This window comes from Sardina pilchardus, chromosome 2 (genome assembly GCF_963854185.1).
Source record: "Sardina pilchardus chromosome 2, fSarPil1.1, whole genome shotgun sequence".
Lineage (NCBI taxonomy): Eukaryota > Metazoa > Chordata > Actinopteri > Clupeiformes > Clupeidae > Sardina > Sardina pilchardus.
Genome location: NC_084995.1, coordinates 21239657 through 21260063, shown reverse-complemented (window position 1 = coordinate 21260063; position 20407 = coordinate 21239657). Strand labels below are relative to the sequence as shown.

Below are 20407 nucleotides of genomic sequence, written 5' to 3'. Positions count from 1 at the left end.
AGGTTTTGCACATCTTCAAATAATCAAACTTATGTGGCATTAGCAGTCTTAATTTATTAATTGTAATAACATGGGATAAAATATCATTAAATAGCAAGTAAGTATATACAAATAGTTAGTATTTAGTATATACTAAATCCCAGAAACAGAATTGTAACATTCTTACATAAACTTTGATTGTACATACTGTTTAATGAGTTAGTGCATTAAATTAATGGTAATTCAATGAACTATGCAGATGTTATTCACTGACCCTCCACCTTAAATATGTAATGCCAAGATGGTAGCATTACTAAATCAACCTCTGCTCTGAGCATTAAAAGTCACACCTTTACTAGTTAGTGGCAGTATTCAATTTGATAAAAAAAAAAGAATGTAATGTCAACAACACTGCTTTTAGCTCCCATTTAATGTAAAAAAAAACAAGCAACATTTCGACCCTAGTGGGTCTTCATCAGGCAAAAAAACCCCCATTAAATTAAGAGTGTTGCGGACATTACATTATTTATATTGAAGCTAGTTCCATTTGTCCTGCACCTGCCAAAAGGTGCAACGTGCACAAAGTATTCAATTTGAACCATATGAAACCATCCCCTTTCTTGCTCCCAATCATATGCCAATTTTAAAGCGAGAGTGGAGCTAAATCTCGGATCATGGCAGTGGCAGAGAGTAGCAGGCAAATCCACAGTGGCGTTGCCATACCAAGGGAGGGTGGTCCGCCGTTGGGCGTGGTGAAGGGGGCTGGTGTGGTAATTGGCCTGATGGAATGGAAGCACGTGCCAACGTTGCCCTCCTTGTCCGTGACCGACACCTTCAGGTTGGGAGTGCAGCAGGAAATTTGGCAGAAGTACTGGATCACTGTTATGCCGCCATGCTCAGTCTCATTTGCAGAGTGAAAAACGTCGCCCTCCTGGATCCAGACCTTCTCAACTCCGGTACCATTGCCATCCGTCATATTAACAGTGGCATGCCATGAAGCGTTTCTGCAGTCAGTTGGGCAACTGTTGTTGATGTTGAACATATTGCATTCTGGTGGCGTGAAATCTGTAACCTTTTGGAGAATGACAAAAGCCAAAGCGTCAGTTTTCAGTGTCACTACAATGGCAATATGTTCACAGTGCTTGGGTACAGTATGCCATTTTTAATGTTGTTGCAATGAGTGTTGCAAACTAATCAGATTTCAAAACATTTATTTTACAGTTTAATTACTACTGGTATATAATCTCTCAAAGTCGATGGTCAACAAAAGCCTTTGTAAAAGACGACTGTTCACTGTGCAATTGTCACCTTTTTGATCACAGAGAGCCGCACAACGGCGTAGTTTGAGTCAGAGGTTCCAGCAGACTCGACATCAATGGTCAGTGTGATGTCAGTGCCTGAAGCAGTGTTGGACGGGGCAGTGATGGTCAAGGTCCCATCAGCTGTGGATCTGCTCCCACTGACAATGCTGTAAATATAGAAAGACTATATAAATATGGCCTCATTGACTAACTGCCGGTCACGGACAAGCAACCAAATTCACACTACTAACACTTAGTTCCATATCGCAAAAAAGGCTTATTGCCTTGTGAATCACATGATGGGGAATGAAGCTTGTGAAGTAATGCTTGCCATTAAGAATCTTGTAAATCCAAAGATGATACTTTGACAAATAGGCTAATGATGATTATTATGCATGGGCAGTAAGCTCTGAAGAGGGTGGGAAATGACAGCCCAGTTTATGGTACAGCTAAAATGTATCAGTCATAGGCTTGATTTACTAATACCCGTGTTATGGAAGGCCAGCAAAGTAAAGGGAAGGGTGGGTCACAACCCATGCTAGTACACATCTGAGGTTATGCTTTCAGAAAAAATGTGTTTTGGGTGGTTGAACCAGTTTTTCCTGAATGGAACAAACCTACAGGTACGTAAGAGCCAAATACCCAATTTACTCATGCCATTATGAATGGGCTGCAAAGTAAAGAGGAGGGTGAGAAATGTCAAAAAATTGATGTTAAATCACACCCGTTGGCTTGTGGACTTTATGTAAGAATACTGAGCATGTTATTATCGTTATTATGCTAACTTGTTGCATGTAATACCTGTTAGGGTACTTCATGACAAAATTTTTGTCATTTCTTGCACGGATGTTGAACTTGGTCCGCGGCACACTGGTGCTGATGGTGAATGGTATGTCAAGTGATTTTCCTGGCTCCATACTGCTGTCAGCTACAACCTGCAGTACAGACAACATGTATGATAAAGATGCGCTCAAAGATGAGTGATTTTCAATGTGTCAGGACAGTGTGAACTTCAGATAGACGTTGTGTCTGGTCACTCATTCAGGACATAATAGTGTATTTTAGATAGGCAGTAGCTTAATGATGCACAACATGTAAGCTTTTTCAACATAATGATTCCTCATTATAGACTTTTTCAGGTACGGCAGATGGTCATGTAAACAGCACAAACCTATTATTCCCATTTTATGCAGAGCAAATTCCACATACCTTGACTGACACGGGAGTCACAGACATCTGTGTGGTGGACTGCCTCTGGAATCGGCTAGAGGTGGACGCATCCTTCCCCTTCAGAAGAACCACAAACTCGCCTGCCGGGGCACTGTTGATGGACACCAGGAAGTTGCCACCTCCCATGTCCTCCACTGTTCCATTGGCCACACCTGAGCCAGACACCTCCACCAGTGCCGCTTCCATCACCTTCAGACTCTCGGGTCCGTGTCGGCCAGTGAGGGTCAGCAGTAGTTTGGTTGGCGAGCCTGACAGGAGCATTGGTGAACAGGAGGTGGAAGAGAAGAGAGGGAAAAAAAGTGAATCCTGTTCCAAGTGCTGCTCTCTGATAATGTCACAAAACTGAGTGGTGGTGTTGAAGCATCCTACCGGCCAGTGGGCGCCCATCAATGACTCCATAACCTGGGTGAGGCCCTTTGAATGTCTCCACAAAATCATAAACAAAAGTGATCGAACTCTGACCTGCGGATGAAAGAAAGTACACTGTAGATGCATAACACATAACCTACACACATACAAAGCAAATAACATAGATATGTATGGCTTCTCTTGTGACTTGTGATTTCTCCCTTTCTCACTATAAAGCATTGACAGTGGGGGGAGATAACGAGTAAACACAGCTGTTGAATGAAACCCACCGGTGACCTTGACAGTGTAGGCATTCCCACTGTTCATGCGGATTTCCCATAATCCTGTCTGGTTTAGGGTGGTGAGCCTGACTCGTTTCAGATTGCCCACGGTATTAATCGTTCCCAGAGGTCCAGTGGTCTCTGTAGAACTCTGAGACACACCTATGACGAGACAGAGAGATCATTTAAAGCCACAGTCTGCTATCAAAACAACTGCTATATCAAAAGGCTGAGCTCAACAGCCAATTATTTACATGATTACAAAATACAACGAGCGTTTCATTATTCATGTACTGTATCCACGTGAGAAAGTATATTTGACTGTAATCCATTTAATCCAGCATGTCACAATGTTTCTAGAGTTGCATCTGGCTTACAGTCTTTATATAGACTCAACAAATGCATTGTTTTTGTCTTGCCTGTGGGGTTTTGTAGAGTGAACGCTACTGCAGTCCCAGTGATGTACAAGGTCACATTGGAGACAGACTCGTCCAGCAGGAAGGGAAAGGTCTCTATTTTGCCTGGGTTCCTGGCCCTCTGCAGAATTGTCACCTGAAACACAATCAAACAAGCAAAGAGGATCATTAACGCCATGTGAACAGAGGACTTAATTATTTTGACAGTATTGTACAAACTCTTGATCTTAGGCAAAGATTTGCCATTACAGTAACTCATATACGTTTTTAAAAGAATTTATTTGCTCTGGATGTTACGATTAGATAGTTTACTGGCTGCTTTCTTATTCAGTACTTTCATTCAGCCGTCAAATTGAGCATTAGAATATTGACTTGATCACAGGGAAGGGGGAACTCCTCGGCTTACCAGCGCAGATGTGGAGGAGTCAACAATGATCTCCGTGGCCTCAGGCAGGCTGCTCTTGGACACTTCAACGGCTTGTCCACCAGAGGCCAGTGCCATATCATAGTACACACGGAAATCTGCCCGAGGGTAGCGCCCAGAGTACTTAGAGCTCCTCTTTGAGGGTGTCATGAAAATGTTCACCTGGACAGGGAGAAGGATGGAGAAGAGTGTCAGTACAGTATGTGTTTGTGAGTGTGCATGCATTCCGTAGAAAGACCTGAATCAGGAAAGCTTACTGTTGACTTTGAACTGCGGATCAGGGCAATGATGGTCTTTTCCAAGTGCATGTCTTTGGCAGGTGCATCAGTGAAGATGTAGATTTGGGAGGAGGGAGGTGCACCAGTCAGAGCCAGCTACACCAGAAATGGACAAGAGTGAGGAAAAGAAACAAAGATGAGAAATAACCCATAACTGGAATTTATGTATTTATTTTGTATGTATGTATTTATTATGTATTTAGTATTATGTATTAACCAATATATTTAGCCTGTTTTAAATAGTATCATGACATTACTCTTGCTTATTTGATCTAGATGATATAACGGTTGTTTATTTTCTCTCTGTGCTGCCCATGTCCAGTCTGTACCTCAAGTCCAGAGAGACACATCTCTGGTATGTCCCCTCCTCCATTGGCACTAAGAGCAGCAATCTGATTTTTCATCACATCAGGGTCTGTCGTCCTAACCAAAGGGCCAAATTCTGTAGGAATGTACATATGTGCACACAATAACACACAGAGAGAAACAGACAGATAGACAAGCAGACATATAGATCAACAGACATATGCACAGACAGACACAGACGGAAATGCATTAGCACTGACAAATGTTACATTATACATTTTTTGTCATATACAGTATGTATAGCCTATTTGACACATTTTAATTGCTCAAGATTTCAATCTTTGGAGTAATTCTACTTTTGCAGCAATGCAGTGTTGCATTGTTTTAAAAAAAATTGTATTGTAAAAATCTGTCATGTAGTAATTATACAGGCATATAGAATTTTCAAGTGTACATTGCATTTGGACATTGCCATTTGACTATAAGGAGAAGTTGGATTGGGTCCTGAAGGACAGGCAAAGATGAGTCCTTACTGGGGTCATTAAACTGGACAAGGATGTATTCAGAGGGCTCGTCGACTGTGCCCTTCTTGCTGTCAATGATGTTACTGGCAACCCTCTTTGCCTCAGCAATGTCGTCAGCCATGCTGCCAGTGGTGTCAATCACGAAACAGAGGACAGACGAGCGGGCAATACCCATTAATCTGAGACAGCAAGGGAAAGACAGAGGGACATAGAGCAGCAGTGAGATGTTAAATGTTGTCACTTTGTCAAACCAAAAGCTAATATTTTAAAAATGAGGTTGTCTGGGAGGAATATGGGTTTGGATTCATTTGTATAGATTCAGTCTGTTATGATTATTCCACATGTATATAATAGCATCAAACACTGGCCAGGTTGTTATGGACACCACCATGGTCATGTCCCTCTTACCGCAGGAACTCTTTGTTGCCCGCAGCTCCCCGGATGTCCTCCAGGAGTGCTAGAGTGGCCTGAGTTGCCACGGCTACAGCAGCGTCATGTAGCGCTGCATTGTCTGCTCTGCGCTCGTCCTTGCTGATGCCTCCGCGAGGTATCTCGGTGCTGGTCATGTCTGATGCCCCTCCATGACTACATTTACCTATCAGCAAAAGGACCATTATCAGTCCACCCACGCTGATAACCATATTGCACAAGTCATGAGTCACTCATAAAGGGTGTTGTACAGACTAATGACTTTTACATATTTTGAGGTTGATATCAACTCGCTGTCCAGTTGGAGTGCCAGTTATAAAAGTTACAAATCTTACAAGCTATTATCAGAAATCTCACAAAAAAATAATTACTGCTGACATTAGATATTTTAATTTGGTTTAATTTTGTATTATTTTTCATAATTTTACTCTACAAATGAAATGAATCAAATTGACAGATGAATAGGGATGTAAAGGTTTGCAAATGTGTACTTAACTTTTTAGGTACAGTATGTTAGGCTTAATACAGATGTGTATCGAATGCACCAAATTATGTCTTTAACGTAATTTCAGTTTAACAGTAATTTCAGTTTAACAGGCCTTTTATTTGCTGACCATGTTTCAAATTGGAGTTATCACACAAACATTAAGTGGCAGAACCCTTTCAGTTGAGTCAATTAATGAAAAACATCTTTTCAAAATGCTATTCCCGTTGGGCATCAGCAATATTGTCAGTGAATTTTAGATTAGTGGCACCTACGGGCTTATGGTACCGAACCGTGACTTCAAAGCGAAGGTATACACCGAACCATGATTTTTGTGTATCGTTACACCCCTTTAAATTAATATTTTTGTCATGTGTCTAGCCATTTGGCCCATATGTGTGTGAGAGGTACCTTTTGGTTTGGTAGCAGAGACCAGACCCATGTATCCTGAGGTAAGTTTCTTCTGAGTCAGGATGTCAGGCAAGAGAGGATTTGGACATGTACCACTGGCACAGTCATTACACGTAGGAGTATCGATATCTGTTACCACACACACACACACACACACACACACACATACAGTATTATGAGTATGCTGATGGAAGCACTGTTCATTTCTCTGAGCTGTACCCTGGTCATATGATCAGTAGGGTGTTAGCTTTTAAGGTTAGAGGATCCACCTACAGCAAGGCTTGTCAGCTAGGGCCATCTTGACTAAATGATAACTGAATCACTCTAGTGAGGGAAAATCCCAGTCTTTATCATGTAGTTTATGACTTTCTCATGGTGTTCATGTATGTGAACATGTTTCACTGATACGCCATATCCCTTTAACAATGTACCTGCAACATTGTCAATGGGAAGGTCTGGTCGGAGGAGGTTCATGTAGGGACCTCTGTTGCCCAGCTCCACCCAATTACTGTGGCTGTAAAAATCCTGCAAATGGAGATAAGCAAGTAAGCTAGAAGTTGTTAAAAAAAAACGTTTTTGCAACCTTTGTTCATGTGTGATCCAATGTTATTTTATGTGTTTTGTGATTTTTTGCTCTCTCAGTCTCGCTCTCGCTCTCTCTCTCTCTCTCTCTCTCTCTCTCCTTACTTGTAAAGTGTGGCAGGCTCGTCCTAGGGTCTCTCTTGCTGCCTGGAAGTTCCCCTTGCGGACATTGGCCTTTACGCTGACGGTTCCCTCAGTAATGAGAGCGCGGGCCTGGGCGAAGGCCTCGTTGCTGAAATGGTGGGCCGGGCTGTTGGCTAAGTCGCGGTCCACGAGGCCGTTCTGCATGTAGATCTGGTTGAGCGCCGTGCGGAACTTTGCTGCTGACACTTCTCCGGTGGCCGTGCCTAGACACGCTCTCAGCAGCTCCTCTGCCGACGAACCCTAAAGATTCACAAGGAGTCAGGGGCGAGCAGACACACACACATTCTGACGTAGACTGACGCAGGCTACACTCACACACCAGACATCATCACTGAATCATTCACAACAGAGACATTCAGCAAGAGAGTCATGCACAAAAACAGACATAGACTCATACACAATTCTTAGTAATTTATTTGCACACACACACACACACACACACACACACACACACATGCATGCCCACACACACACTTGCTGCATGCATACATGTCAAAACACAGACACACACACACAGACCGAGGGATCTCACCGTAGGATTGAACTCTCTGCCCTCAGATTCCGCCACAGCCCGGCACACCTCGGTGATTTTACTGAGCACTGCATTTCCTGTGATGGTGGCGTGGGTGTTGGTGCCCCCACTAACCGGCATAAAGGCCTGAGCCACCCCACACAGCACCAGCACGAGGACAGCTGTACAGCAGGCAGACGTCATCATCACCATCTACAGGCACAGGGGAACAAACGTGTCATCACAATCATGGCTTCAACCACAGAAGTGTCCGACTCTTCACAATCATAGGCTGCAGGAAAAAGTATTTTGCTTTCACTCCCATTTTTCATGAATGGAAGTAAAAGTTGTTCTATTTCCTTTTATACACACTAACTGCTTATTGCTTTAAAATGTGTTCAAATCTATGCTAGTGAGCACTTCATAATCACAAAAATAGTCCATTCACCCATGATTTTTTACTTAAATGTGTTTTACTTCAATAGAGATTATCCAGATGTGTGATAGCAGATCAGTATGATTTTTTGATAGGCATTTTACATTTATCAAATTCCATTTCATTTCATTTTATGTATAGCCTACTTAAAAATATTTATGCTTAATATTTAAGATATGTTTATTTGAACAAAACTATTACCATATAGAAAACCATAAAATGCAAGCTAGTTCAGTCTCACGCAGCAAACAGGCAAAGTCAGCTCACTTTAGACACACTGAATAGCGCCACAAAAAGGATTTTAACATCAATGAGTCCAAATAATAACACAAATTTAAAGGAGCTCGATTAGCATGATTGTTGCTGCTAAATAGTGTTAGTCTGGCTATCACCATACTAAGCTCAATCTTTTAAGATTGAACATTAGTATGGGGAGTCTGAGCTTTATTTCTACTGCACAAGAGGCGTGATAGATGGGCATTGTTCAAATGACTCTGTACGTTTGGATAGTCCTTAAACCAATCAGACCAACAATCTTTTGGAAAAGGTAGTTTGTGATTAGACCCAAAGGTTCTGGACAAGAAGAAAGGGAGATAGATGTGCAGGTTTGCAGCCTGAGCTGCCAGGCGAAATCCAAATTCGCCGGCAGGTCAGGCAGGGTTCACCCAGCCTAAAATAGTGTTACTAGTAACACAGTATCACAAAAGAAGGAAAACACACTGGACTCACTCAAACTGAGTGAGTGTTTGAGGTGCCATGGAGTTGTGTTGGCTTTTGAATACTGATTTTCCTAGACCAAACTGGAGTAGGCAAACACTCTGGGATGAGGGGGCATGAGAAATTCATTCCGCCATTGTTTCCCTTGAATAGCATTTACTTATTTACACATCCTAGCACTCTGAAGTTAAATAAGGACCACAAAAGAGTTTTGCTTTTGTTTTGCTTCTGTTCTGCAAATGAGAAAGGGATTTTGGCATAGTTATCAAAAAAAAAGTATTATGGTCAAATAATAATTGGCTCGTCCATGTCACTATCACACATTATTTCGAGAAATTTGTCACTGAAATGTGAAAAAAAGGTCTTCCTCGTGCTAAAATAATCTTACACTTACTTACACTTGAACTTACCATTTACATTATTATATGTTGAACACTCTTTTTTGCATTAAGCCTTTACCTCACAGCCCAACATCCTACATCAGGGCTCTTCAATTAGCGGCCCGCGGGCCGGATCCGGCCCCCGAGATACTTTGTAGTGGCCCTTGAAGTGTTGGCTGATGTTATATAAGCAAATCCTTATATTCGGTAGAGACGTAAATAGCTGGTGGAAAACACGATAAGGGAGGTACAGCGATAGGCTACACTGCGAGTAACGCCTATAAATAAGGTTCCGTGTGGTGCGTTGCCGTTGTAGGCTACTGTGTTACTGGGTATTATGCAAAGACGTTACTTGTGCCTTGCTTCGTTTTTACGCAGCGTCACAAACATGTTGACGTGCGCCAAATCCAAGTTATTTTCCTCAAAGCATGGAGCATTTTTTATGCATGAAATCTCACCGGTAGTGTGCCTCTCCAGTCCAAGCAGATCCTCGCGAAAACATTCACCACTCGTAATGTAGCTATTGGAGCAAATAGGAGTCGGTTTAAAAGTTTAACTTTGGTGGCATCAGTTCTGTTGCATGCTCTCACTCGCTCTGAAGTCCTGCAGCCACTGCACCTGAGCCATTTGCACGTAACGTTGACGTTTAGAATGAGTTGAACATAAGTTCCATTTTAGCTTAGTTTCAACGTAAATTTGCCACTGCGTTGGAGTATATAAGCTACTGACATTTTAACGGGTTTCACCACGCAAATAGTTTCAGTGTGAAACTTACACATCCATCGCCTTGATGTCAAGTCCACTGTAAGTAACATTTGGGAACACGTTCATCCTATTTAAATGGTGGGGACGTTAAATGTACACGTATGTTGAGAATAGTTAAATATGCGACCGATTACGCACATTTATTTAATTTGAACACTGTTTGAAACCTGTTTGTACCCATTGGAAATTGTATGGACCTAGCATATTATTAGCAATGTAGAGCCAGTCACCTTCCCAATGCCTACTACTGTGGTAGTCTGGGCCTGTGACAGAAATATTCCCAAAACACAAATAGGCCTACAACAAAATAACCACTAAAAAACTATATTATTCTTTTACAAAATGCAACATATTAGCAATATAGATCCAGTGTCACCTTCCCAATGTTGGCCTACCACTGTGGTAGTCTGGGCCTGTGGCAGAAATATTACCAAAACACAAATAACCACCAAAAAACCGATATTATGCATTTACAAAATGCAACATTTGAACACCTATATTGGTGCTGTTGTAGTTTATTGTATCTACATTTGAACGTGATTACTCATAGCACTTTCAAGCGGTATTTCTCCGGCCCCTCAGTTGTGATACTTTTCATGAACTGGCCCCTATTACAAACTAATTGAATAGCCCTGTCCTACATCAATATTTTGTTCTGAACTGGATGTCAGGTTTTTCTGAATAATACTGACGATTAAGGAAATAAATTGATGCATAAAATAGAAAATAACTGAAAAAGTTTAATCAGTCTTACATGTATTGTTCTATTCACTGTAAGATTTATTTGAATCCTCCTACCTTATATTATACCTTCTCTCCAGTTGCTGCTCCCTTTGCCACTGACTGCCCAAAGACTTACTGTATAGGCTTATACGTTATGTTATACGCTTGTTTTATGGCGTAGATTGGGTGGAGAAAGATACTCTGAGGCAGCACCTACTCTGTTATCACAAACCATTCAGGACTGTTACAGAAAACCCCTTTCTTGAAGGAACAGAATTATTGCGTGTCACTTTTTGCATAGGAGACTCCGGAACTTTGGTCAATGTTTGACCTAACACACCTTGTTTGTATATTGGCAATATGGCATTACAGTATTGTGCAACTGAACTATTAGTTAAATGACTGTGGAGATTATGACAGTCCTTCCTCTGCCAGAGACTGGATAGAATCACAGAAAGTTAACACTAATAACTAACTGGTCAGGTGCTTGGTCCTTCCCTGTATGCCCATACATGGTCACACATTCCTTTTTCTATTTCTTTCTCACAATGAGCTTGAACTTACAGTAAACATCCATAAGGGAATCAGTGGATGGTTGTAGGGACCATATTCTGCCACTAGGTGAGGACAGGCCCCATCACATTTGAGCAGTTGCACAACCAAGTTGAGTGCTTTGTTTCTCAAGGCCTAAAATTAAACCTTCTTGAAATATCATTTTATATTGAAATATCATTTTATATTATTCACGTTTTTTGTTTGTTTGTTTTGTTTTATCTACATTCACTGAAGGACAATAAATGCTTCATGGCAACTGGTTATTGACAACTATACAGTACACATGTTGTGTGTTGTGTGTTTGGAGTGGAGTGGACAACAATAGTTTGACAGAAAGCTGCAGTTATAGTATAATTTACAACTATCTCTGTTTATGTATTGTATCTGATATCTTTGAGGCATATTTGAAGTATTTGCTCTGCTAAATAAGGACATTTTCAAATATTTCTATATTTCAAATACCCGCTTTGTCCATTAAAACCGTGATAATTCTGTGGGTTCTTTGACATAACATTAATAATGTCCTAGTGTGGTCCAGTTTTCTGCCAACAGAAAGATTTTGTTTATGATCCATTGATGTGATGTTTTCATAATGAAAACTACAGCATTTGTTTTCATTTCTGTACTTCTGTGCTTCTGCTTTGGTACTTCTGTTCAATTGTCTAGGTGCTACTAAGTCTAGCCATTGATAATAGCACAGTTGGCCAACATAAACAAATATTTCTAGGCATATAGGCATGCAAATGATGTCAAGCACCTATCTTGATCATGAATCTACCCACTTGTTCTTGTGGATCACTGATCACTGATGTCAAAACAAATATATCACTTGCCTGCACAGCTAGTCAGTAGCTGATCAGTTTCTTGGTTGTCAACTTGTCACTATATGATGAAATGCTCATTCAGCACAAAGATAATGTAAGACCTAACATTTAGGTCAAATGTTGTCCTAATATGAGTCAAATGTTTACAGAAAACCTTGGGCAGCATCGTTTCACTACAGTGACTTTTCTCACACCTCTACTCTCTCTCTTATCTGATAAAATGCCACAAGCTGTGACAGAATTACAGCTTCCGTGTAATTCCCCAGAACTAGAATCCGGCTGTAGATTTAGGGATGCATCTAAATCTAACGTCTGGTGACCTCTTGAGATGCACTACAGTGACCCCATGTAAGCCTACATAAGGAATGATGACATTGCAACAATAGGGTACAGACTGAGTTTCTAAATATTTTTGAAAATGCACATTGTCAAGAAGTATTTCCTCAGTCTATTGCACATACTGTCTGGCTTGAACAAAGTAAGATAATCTGCACACACAGGTGATCTCTCTGTATGATATTGCATTGTGGTCAGTCTTCTTCCCATTTTCAAAAGACATCAGTTGTGTTCAAGCACCCCCCCCCCCCCCCCCCCATTCTCATTCTCATTCTGTCCCTCTTCACATATTTCTGCTGAACACAGTTTCCTCTGACAGCTGCACTCTGCGCTGCTGTTGTTTCTCACAAGCCCAGCTGCATAGAAGTCTAAAACATATTCATGCCACATTTCATGCAACATCAATAAACATGCTCTTCCTGTTCCTTCTTCCTTTCTCTTTGCACAGTCACTTTTACCCTCTCTCTCTTACTCTCTCTTCCTCCCTTTCTCTCTTTCTCTCTGTCTCTCCCTCTCTCTCTCTTACTCTCTCCCTCCCTTTCTCTCTCTTTCTCTGTCTTTCTTTCTCTCACTCTCTCTGTCTCTCCTTCTCTCTCTCTCCCTCTCTCTCTCCTTCCCTCTCTCACTCTCTGCTCCACCTCCATCACAGTGGTGATTGGTGAGGTGTGTCTGATGAGTGACTGGATTGGAAAGAGAGTTACAAGAGGAGGACAGAGGAGATCAGCTATGAAAGGGGAGACAGGGAGAAAGTTTGGCGGAATTAAATAAAAAACGATTTGGAAAAGGAGAGGAAGCATAACTGCAGTCATTTGACCTGAGCCATTTCATCCATTACCTTTCCCAATAGACATCACAGCACAGATGAAATGACAGCCTAGGTAAGTAGCAACTCAAACTTTTATGCTGTTAAGAAATCCCTTTTACATAAATGCCTGCTAACTGCTTTCTGAAGACAAGAGACTTGACACAAATGACCTGAAGAACCTGTTCTATTCAGGCAGGCATTTGGGGGAACATACCAAGAGCAAGGATGAAACCTGAATTACTTAACGTATCATACGACACTGAATGAGAGTCACTCCTCCAGAAACAATTGGACGCAATACAGTGCTTGCTCATTAAGAGGTAACAAAAGGAGATATTTGTGATGTGTGTGTGTGTGTGGGAGAGAGAGAGAGTATGTGTGTGAGTGTGTATGTATGAGTGTGTGTGTGTGTGTGTGTGTGTGTGTGTGTGTGTGTGTGTGTGTGTGTGTGTGTGTGCGTGTGTGTATGTGTATGTCTTTGCAAGTGTGTATATGCATGTGGTTTGTGTGAGGGGAAGCGTTTTATAAATGGGTCTGTTGGTAATGAGCCAATTAGATTACGGAGTTTCACTTCTGACAACAAACACGTGTAGATTTGGATGATGGGACAGGACTAACCGACAGGTTCATTTAATTTCACACTTTAATTTCAGACCTCTAGTTGTCTCTCTTGTGGTCTCTCCAGTCCTCTCACATGGATGTTCCAGAAGACATTCCATATAAAGTAGTGTTATTCAAACTGAATGCAAATGTTCTGTTCCTTGCTTCTGAAATTCTCACAACAACAAACCAGTGTAGCAATGGTGCAATAAGAAGACACAGTTCTCTTGAAATGGACAATTGAGTTTCCTAAATAGAAAGTTAACACTTAAGACTGTTCCAAATGAATGCAATCAGAGATTCACACACAGATATCTATTCTCTCCTGTCAATGGGTAATCAGTTTACTAAAGAAGTAAATAAGCTCTCATCAGTACTCTTGATTCAATTGATGAAGTATATTTGAGGAGGCAAATTTGGTTCTCCCCTCTGTCAGCTGGGTCTGACTCACTGCCTCCGTCAAACAAACAACGTATTGCGCTGTATTTCTGTGGGGCTGATTCCAGCTCTGGAACTGATAACATAGTCAGCCAAGGCTTACAGAAATCCTTAACTAGAAGCTGCCACTGTGATGGAGCATGTTCTTTATAGTTATACAATCGTACATGTGCCCATTCTTTTAGATGTGGCATACAAATAACACTTATCTAGATGTGCCGTGAGAGCATGCAGAGCATGTCGGTGAATGGCTACTCCGTCTTTGACTGTTTTTGTAAATCTTCTTCAAAAAACACACCCTTTCAAAACAGCCTAAGCATGCCGTACCGCGGAATGTAGTTGGCTGATGGAGACAGGCTTTGACATGCTGTTGTCACGCCGTCATGATAGGCTTTTAGGGAAGGAAAAGAGAGATATTTTCTACACTACCTCATAGTGTTATCTCCCTAAGGGACAGAAAAAGCACCCACTTCTCTGGAAAAGAGGCACTGACAAATGACTTTGACAATATATACTTGAGCCATAGTGTAACATCTCCAGAGGACTCACATGGATTTGTGTGGTTTGAGTTAAAGTGGTTCACATTCTGGTGTCTCCGGCGTCTGCGTCATGTCACCCTGGTGTGAGGAATGGCCTGTAGCCCCAGGCGAGTAATGTGATCGGTGCATGGTGCAATACCCATGAATCATTAGTGTCTCGTTTACTGTGGTTTCTTAAACGGTTTCTGCCTTTGTTTTGCACAGTTTTTGTTTTCTTCATTGATACCATATCACTCATATCTGATCAGGGATTTCCCCTCTCTCTGTCTCTCTCTCTCTCTCTCTGTCTCTCTCTCTCTCTCTATCTATCTATCTCTCTATCTCGGAAAGCCATTACATCACCTTAGTCTCTTTTACTCAATTTACACATACATGTACATAGAGTTAGACCTACACGCAAACCTAACTGACAGCATCGTGCCCATGTCCATCATGTCTCTTCTCGTTCTCTTTTTCTAGTTCCTTCCATCTGAATCTACAGAGTGGGATTGCTCTCTATTGACCATAGAGTTTAACCATGAAGCCCCTGCATTTCAGTATTGTTATCCAAGTGTCATTTATGGCTTATGATCACAGTACAGACAAAAGGCATACGGGCGTACTGTCAGAAACGCCTCCATCGGCATTAAGAGAGGCATTGTTTAGATATTCGTTTGTCTTTTTAGATAAGTAGAGCAATCATTTCCAACTTCTCCACAACGCCATCACTATTCACAGTCACACACACACACACACACACACACACACACACACACACACACACACACACACACACACACACACACACATACATACAGAGAGAGAGAGAGAGAGAAAGAAAGAGAAAGCATCATAAACAACCCTCTGTTTTCTTTGGGTATATTATATTGCCATTGCATGTCTTCTTATGACTTCTTTGTCATCACAAACTGCCCACTCTATTTCTTGAGTCATCACTTCTCAAAAAGGAAGTCAGTGTGCTAACGTCAGCCAGTGATATACGATCCTGGATGTTTTTGGTGATATATCAAGACCCATCACTGGCACTATGCTCAAATCCTGGCAATCCTCCTGGTACACATTACCACACACACACACACACACACACACACACACACACACACACACACACACACACTTATCTTGCATCATATGGTTTCAACATACCTGGCTGTTGAAGATAAAGGTGCAGCAGCTGTAGAGTCTGAGGAGAAATGGTGCTGCATATGAGAGAGAGAGTGCCATTAGAGTTAGACAGCGTGCAGACAGAGCATCCTCACCCCAAATATCACTCCAAATGTAATAAGGCTCAAACCAATGCCGGTGCATGGGAAGAACTTGGACTCGCAGTGACTTAACTTGATTAGCTTTAACTTTGTAGTCTGGCTTCCTGTTTTCCTGTGTGTGAACATGTCGGCTGAAGGCTTATGAAGTGACTCTCTCTCTCTCTCTCTCTCTCTCTCTCTCTCTCTTTCTCTCTCTTTCTCTCTTTCTCTCTCTCACTCTCTCTCACACAAACATGTATTGTCTCTCTTTCCCCCGCAGTGCCATGGATCCCATCACCATCTCCAACTCCTCGTTCCCTTCGCCCTCGTCCACTGACCTCTACTGCCCGCTGCTGCAGAAGATGCGCCTGCACTCGGTCAACAGCACGGGGGGCACGCGGGCGGTGGTGTGCGTCCACGGCCTGGTCTCCTGCCTGGGCATCGTGGAGAACGCGCTGGTGCTGTGGGTGCTGGGCGTCCGGCTGCGGCGCAAGACGGTGGCGGCCGTGTGGATGCTGAACCTGGCGCTGTCCGACTTCCTGGCCACGCTCACGCTGCCGCTCTTCACGCACTACCTGCACTCGGGCCACAGCTGGGAGCTGGGCTCGCTGCTCTGCTCGGCCCAGGCGTCCGTCTTCTTCCTCAACATGTACGTCTCGGCCTACCTGCTGGCGGCCATCTCGCTGGACCGCTGCCTGCTGGTGACCCGGCCCGTGTGGAGCCAGAACCACCGCTCGGTGGCGGCCGCCTGGAAGGTGTGCGCGGTGGGCTGGCTGTGGGCGGCCGCCAACGCCTTCCCCTTCTTCATGTTCCGCTCCGTCACGCCCAAGGTGGACGGCGGCAAGCTGTGCTACCACAACTTTGCGCTCTACTCCTCGGCGGCGGCGCTGCGGCGGGACTGCCGGGTGCGGCAGGCGGCCACGGCCGTGGCCAAGGCGCTGCTGGCGTTCGCGGCGCCGCTCGTGATCATCGCCGGCAGCTACGTGCACTTCGGCCTCAGCCTGCGGGCGCGCAACCGCCGGCGCCTGCGGGAGAACAGCTGCGTGGGGCTGGGGGACAGCGGCGGCTCGGCCACCCTCGCCGCGCTCAAGCTGGGCTCGGGCGCGGCGGCCACCTCCGAGCGGCTCTCGCGCGGCTTCACCAAGATGGTGGCGTCGGTCATCGCCGCCTTCATCCTGTGCTGGGCGCCCTACCACGCATTCTGCCTGCTGGAGGTGGCGGCGCAGTACGAGCCGGACCGCTTCGCGCTGCTGGTGGAGCGGGCGCTGCCCCTGGCCACCACCTGCGCCTTCCTCAACCCGGTGCTCAACCCCATCCTGTACGCCTTCAGCTGCCCGCACTTCTGCACGCGCATCCGCCAGAGCCTGTCGGCGCTGATGGAGGGCCTGGTGGAGGAGGGGGGGCCCGTGTCCAAGGCCGGGGGTTTGGTCAGGAGGAGGACAACCAAGGGAGGAGAGAGCAGCTCCGGCTCGCCCAATTCGCCCACCTCGCCCAACACCCCCGGCCTGTCCAGGCACACCCTCTCCCCTCAGGACTCAGCCAATGGGTACATCTTCAAAAAGTGCCCTACAGAGGACACCCGCACAGAGGGTCTTCAAAAGGTCCCTTTGCAGAGGACAGTAGACATTACAATGTAGATCAAAAAGGAGACAAGATTTTAAAGACTTTTGTCAACTGTACAGAGAAAAATATGGGAATTGTAAGTATTAATGTGTCAAGAGCGGCGAAGCCTATTTTTGTTGGCTCTAAGGGACCATTTCATGTTTTTAGAGCTTTTGAAACAGAACATTGCACTTTAATCTCGTTCCTTTGTCCCTCCATCCCAATATGTTCTTTGTAATTACCTCTCTTTCTCTCACACCCTCTCGCTCACACTCTGTCTCTCTCAACGAACAAGGCAGCACCATTTTCTTTTTCAAAACTACAGAGTTGGTTACAGTTATTATTGTGTGTGGTGGGGATTGATTTACAAGACAGTGAAGATGTTTCAAAATAAATTGTTTCTGTTGACAGATATTGTGACAGTATAAAGACACCAAAGGCTTTTACATCATTGTCCAAATGAAAAATGACCAATATACAGAAAAAACAGCACCACTCTTTCTACATCCTGACATTCCTGTTTGTCAGGTCACATATATCTATATGGTAGACTGACCATGACATAACTGGTTGTGACAGCTAGTTCAGCATATTTGCATGTGATGACGCAAGAGATGAAATAAAGCCCATTTGTTGTATGGGATAGGACTATTCAGCGGGGAACCAGTATAGTGCATGACAACAACAACAACATGAACAACATGACAATACCAAACTTAGCATAGGATGCATTTAATGTCTGATGTGGCTCGAGTTTTCTTCTCACCACACACACACACACACACACACACACACACACACACACACACACTCTAACACACATTTATCACTTTATTTTGCTTTCTCTTCACACACTCACATTCTGTCACAATTCCACACATAGTCCCGGGATTACCACTGAGGTTGTAATTTTCCAGGGTAAAGATCCAGGGTAAAAACCCCTAATCCCCTGCAGACCCACATGGGCCCATATTCTTTTTTCTCTGATGTTGTCTAGATTATCTACCCTGTCCCTCCTGCCACACCCTCAACACACACACACACACACACACACACACACACACACACACACACACACACACTCTCTCTCTCTCTCTCTCTCTCTCTCTCTCTCTCTCTCTCTCTCACACACACACACACACACACACACACACACACACACAACTTTGTGCTGTGCTCCTTGAAGGCGGAGCTGCAGCGGGACTGCCGGGTACTGCCATACGCGAGCACACACACACACACACACACACACACACACACAAGCACAAGCACATTGGTCACATTTCACGTGGTCTTCAAGGAAACACTGTGTTAAATTCTAGCAAGTCAAACAACACTTCCGTCTGAGCATCTGTGTTTGTGAAATAGATATAACAAGTGACAGGCACAGAGTGAGGAGTGAGAATTGAGGTGAGCATTTTATAGGAGGTAGGCCTATCGAGGAGCTTTCTAGAGGTTATGCAGCCAGAGGCGGACATCCCGGGTTCAGAAAGTAAAAGTCCTGCCAAGTATTTGATCCAACCATAATTAGCTGCCAGGTCGATCAGATAAGGGATATCACCTGTGTTAAGTGTACAGGTAGAAAGAATAGCAGTTGTAGACTTTTACTCTCTGGAACCAGGAATGTCCGCCCCTGCATACAGCATAGTGCTGTCCTATACTGCATGTAGCTATTGACAGTAGCTATCATTTTGAGAATATGGCAAAATAGTAACAGACTCTGTCTTTCTCTTAGAAGAAAAAGTAGAGGAAGGTGTTCAATGTGTGTGTGTGTAGGTGTGTGTGTGTGTGTGTGTGTGTGTGTGTGTGTGTGTGTCTGTGTCTGTGTTTGTGTCTGTGTGTGTCTGTGTGTCTGTGTGTGTGTGTGTGATAGAGAGAGTTATGGAGTGACTGTCCATGAGAGTGAGACATCGATGGAGAGATTTGACTGGACAGCACTTCATAGAGACTGGTTAATGCAGGGCTTTACTTGTGGAGCAGATGTTTGAGCAAGGCATTAGAGATCTAGTGCGTCACACTACTGCTTGTTACAGTAACACGCGCTCCTTCAATGTCTGTGTGTGTGTGTGTGTGTGTGCGTGTGTGTGTGTGGGTGGGTGGTATGTGGTACGGTTCACATCAAGATCGAACAGGAATCAACTCAACTGAATCACCAAAGTTGCAAAATGCCCAGTTACAGTAATTTTTTACCTCAGGTATTTGACATGAAAAAGTTAATTGAACTGTCATCCACTATCCAAGAAGCTTGACTTTTTAAAGAACCGGCCTCACATGTGATAAAAAAAAAGATGTCTCTCCTTTCTCTGTATGTCTTTCCTTACTGCACCCAATGAAGACAAATAGAGGAAAACTCAGCTACTGACACAGCTAAGTCACGAAGGAGGCTATAAAGCGATATCAATCATGTTTGATCAAATCGTTGTACAACCTCACACCAACCTCACAACCCCACAATGTGTGTGTGTGTGTGTGTGTGTGTGTGTGTGTGTGTGTGTGTGTGTGTGTGTGTGTGTGTGTGTGTGTGTGTGTGTGTGTGTGTGTGTGTGCTTGCGTACGTGCGTGCGTGCTTGCGTACGTGCGTGCGTGCGTGTGTGCGCGCATGTATGCATGTGTGTGTATGTAATATGTATGCATGTGTGTGTGTGCGTGTGTGTGCATGTGCGTATTAGTGTGCATGTGGAAAGAAGGTCATATGCATCCATATACTCTATCTCATAAGAACATACTGTCTGTCCTCTGCTCTTAAGGACTCAGAACATTTAACATCTAGCTATCTGCAGGGCCTGCAAGAGATT

General features: G+C 43.6%; 2 protein-coding genes across 3 annotated transcripts; one reads left to right on the top strand and one right to left on the bottom strand.

The window, feature by feature from the left end:
- Positions 1-600: 600 nt before the first annotated feature.
- On the bottom strand, positions 601-9808 carry vwa11 (von Willebrand factor A domain containing 11). The gene is made up of 15 exons (XM_062551531.1): positions 9800-9808; positions 7670-7861; positions 7099-7377; positions 6843-6936; positions 5496-5682; positions 5097-5266; positions 4587-4699; positions 4237-4353; positions 3962-4141; positions 3559-3691; positions 3149-3301; positions 2490-2758; positions 2082-2215; positions 1288-1447; positions 601-1051 (listed from the first exon to the last, which is right to left on the bottom strand). The coding sequence occupies exons 1-15, from the start codon at positions 9806-9808 to the stop codon at positions 623-625; spliced, it is 2619 nt and encodes an 872-aa protein (XP_062407515.1). The 3' UTR covers positions 601-622.
- A 3066-nt stretch (positions 9809-12874) lies between these two features.
- LOC134066308 (prostaglandin D2 receptor 2) lies at positions 12875-18214 on the top strand. 2 transcript variants are annotated; one of them, XM_062521603.1, is made up of 3 exons: positions 12875-13262; positions 13382-13509; positions 16291-18214. In XM_062521603.1, the coding sequence occupies exon 3, from the start codon at positions 16295-16297 to the stop codon at positions 17645-17647; it is 1353 nt and encodes a 450-aa protein (XP_062377587.1). In that variant the 5' UTR covers positions 12875-13262; positions 13382-13509; positions 16291-16294; the 3' UTR covers positions 17648-18214. The 2 variants fall into 2 exon arrangements, with proteins under 2 accessions (XP_062377587.1, XP_062377596.1); XM_062521612.1 differs by lacking the exon at positions 13382-13509.
- The last annotated feature ends 2193 nt before the right edge of the window (positions 18215-20407 follow it).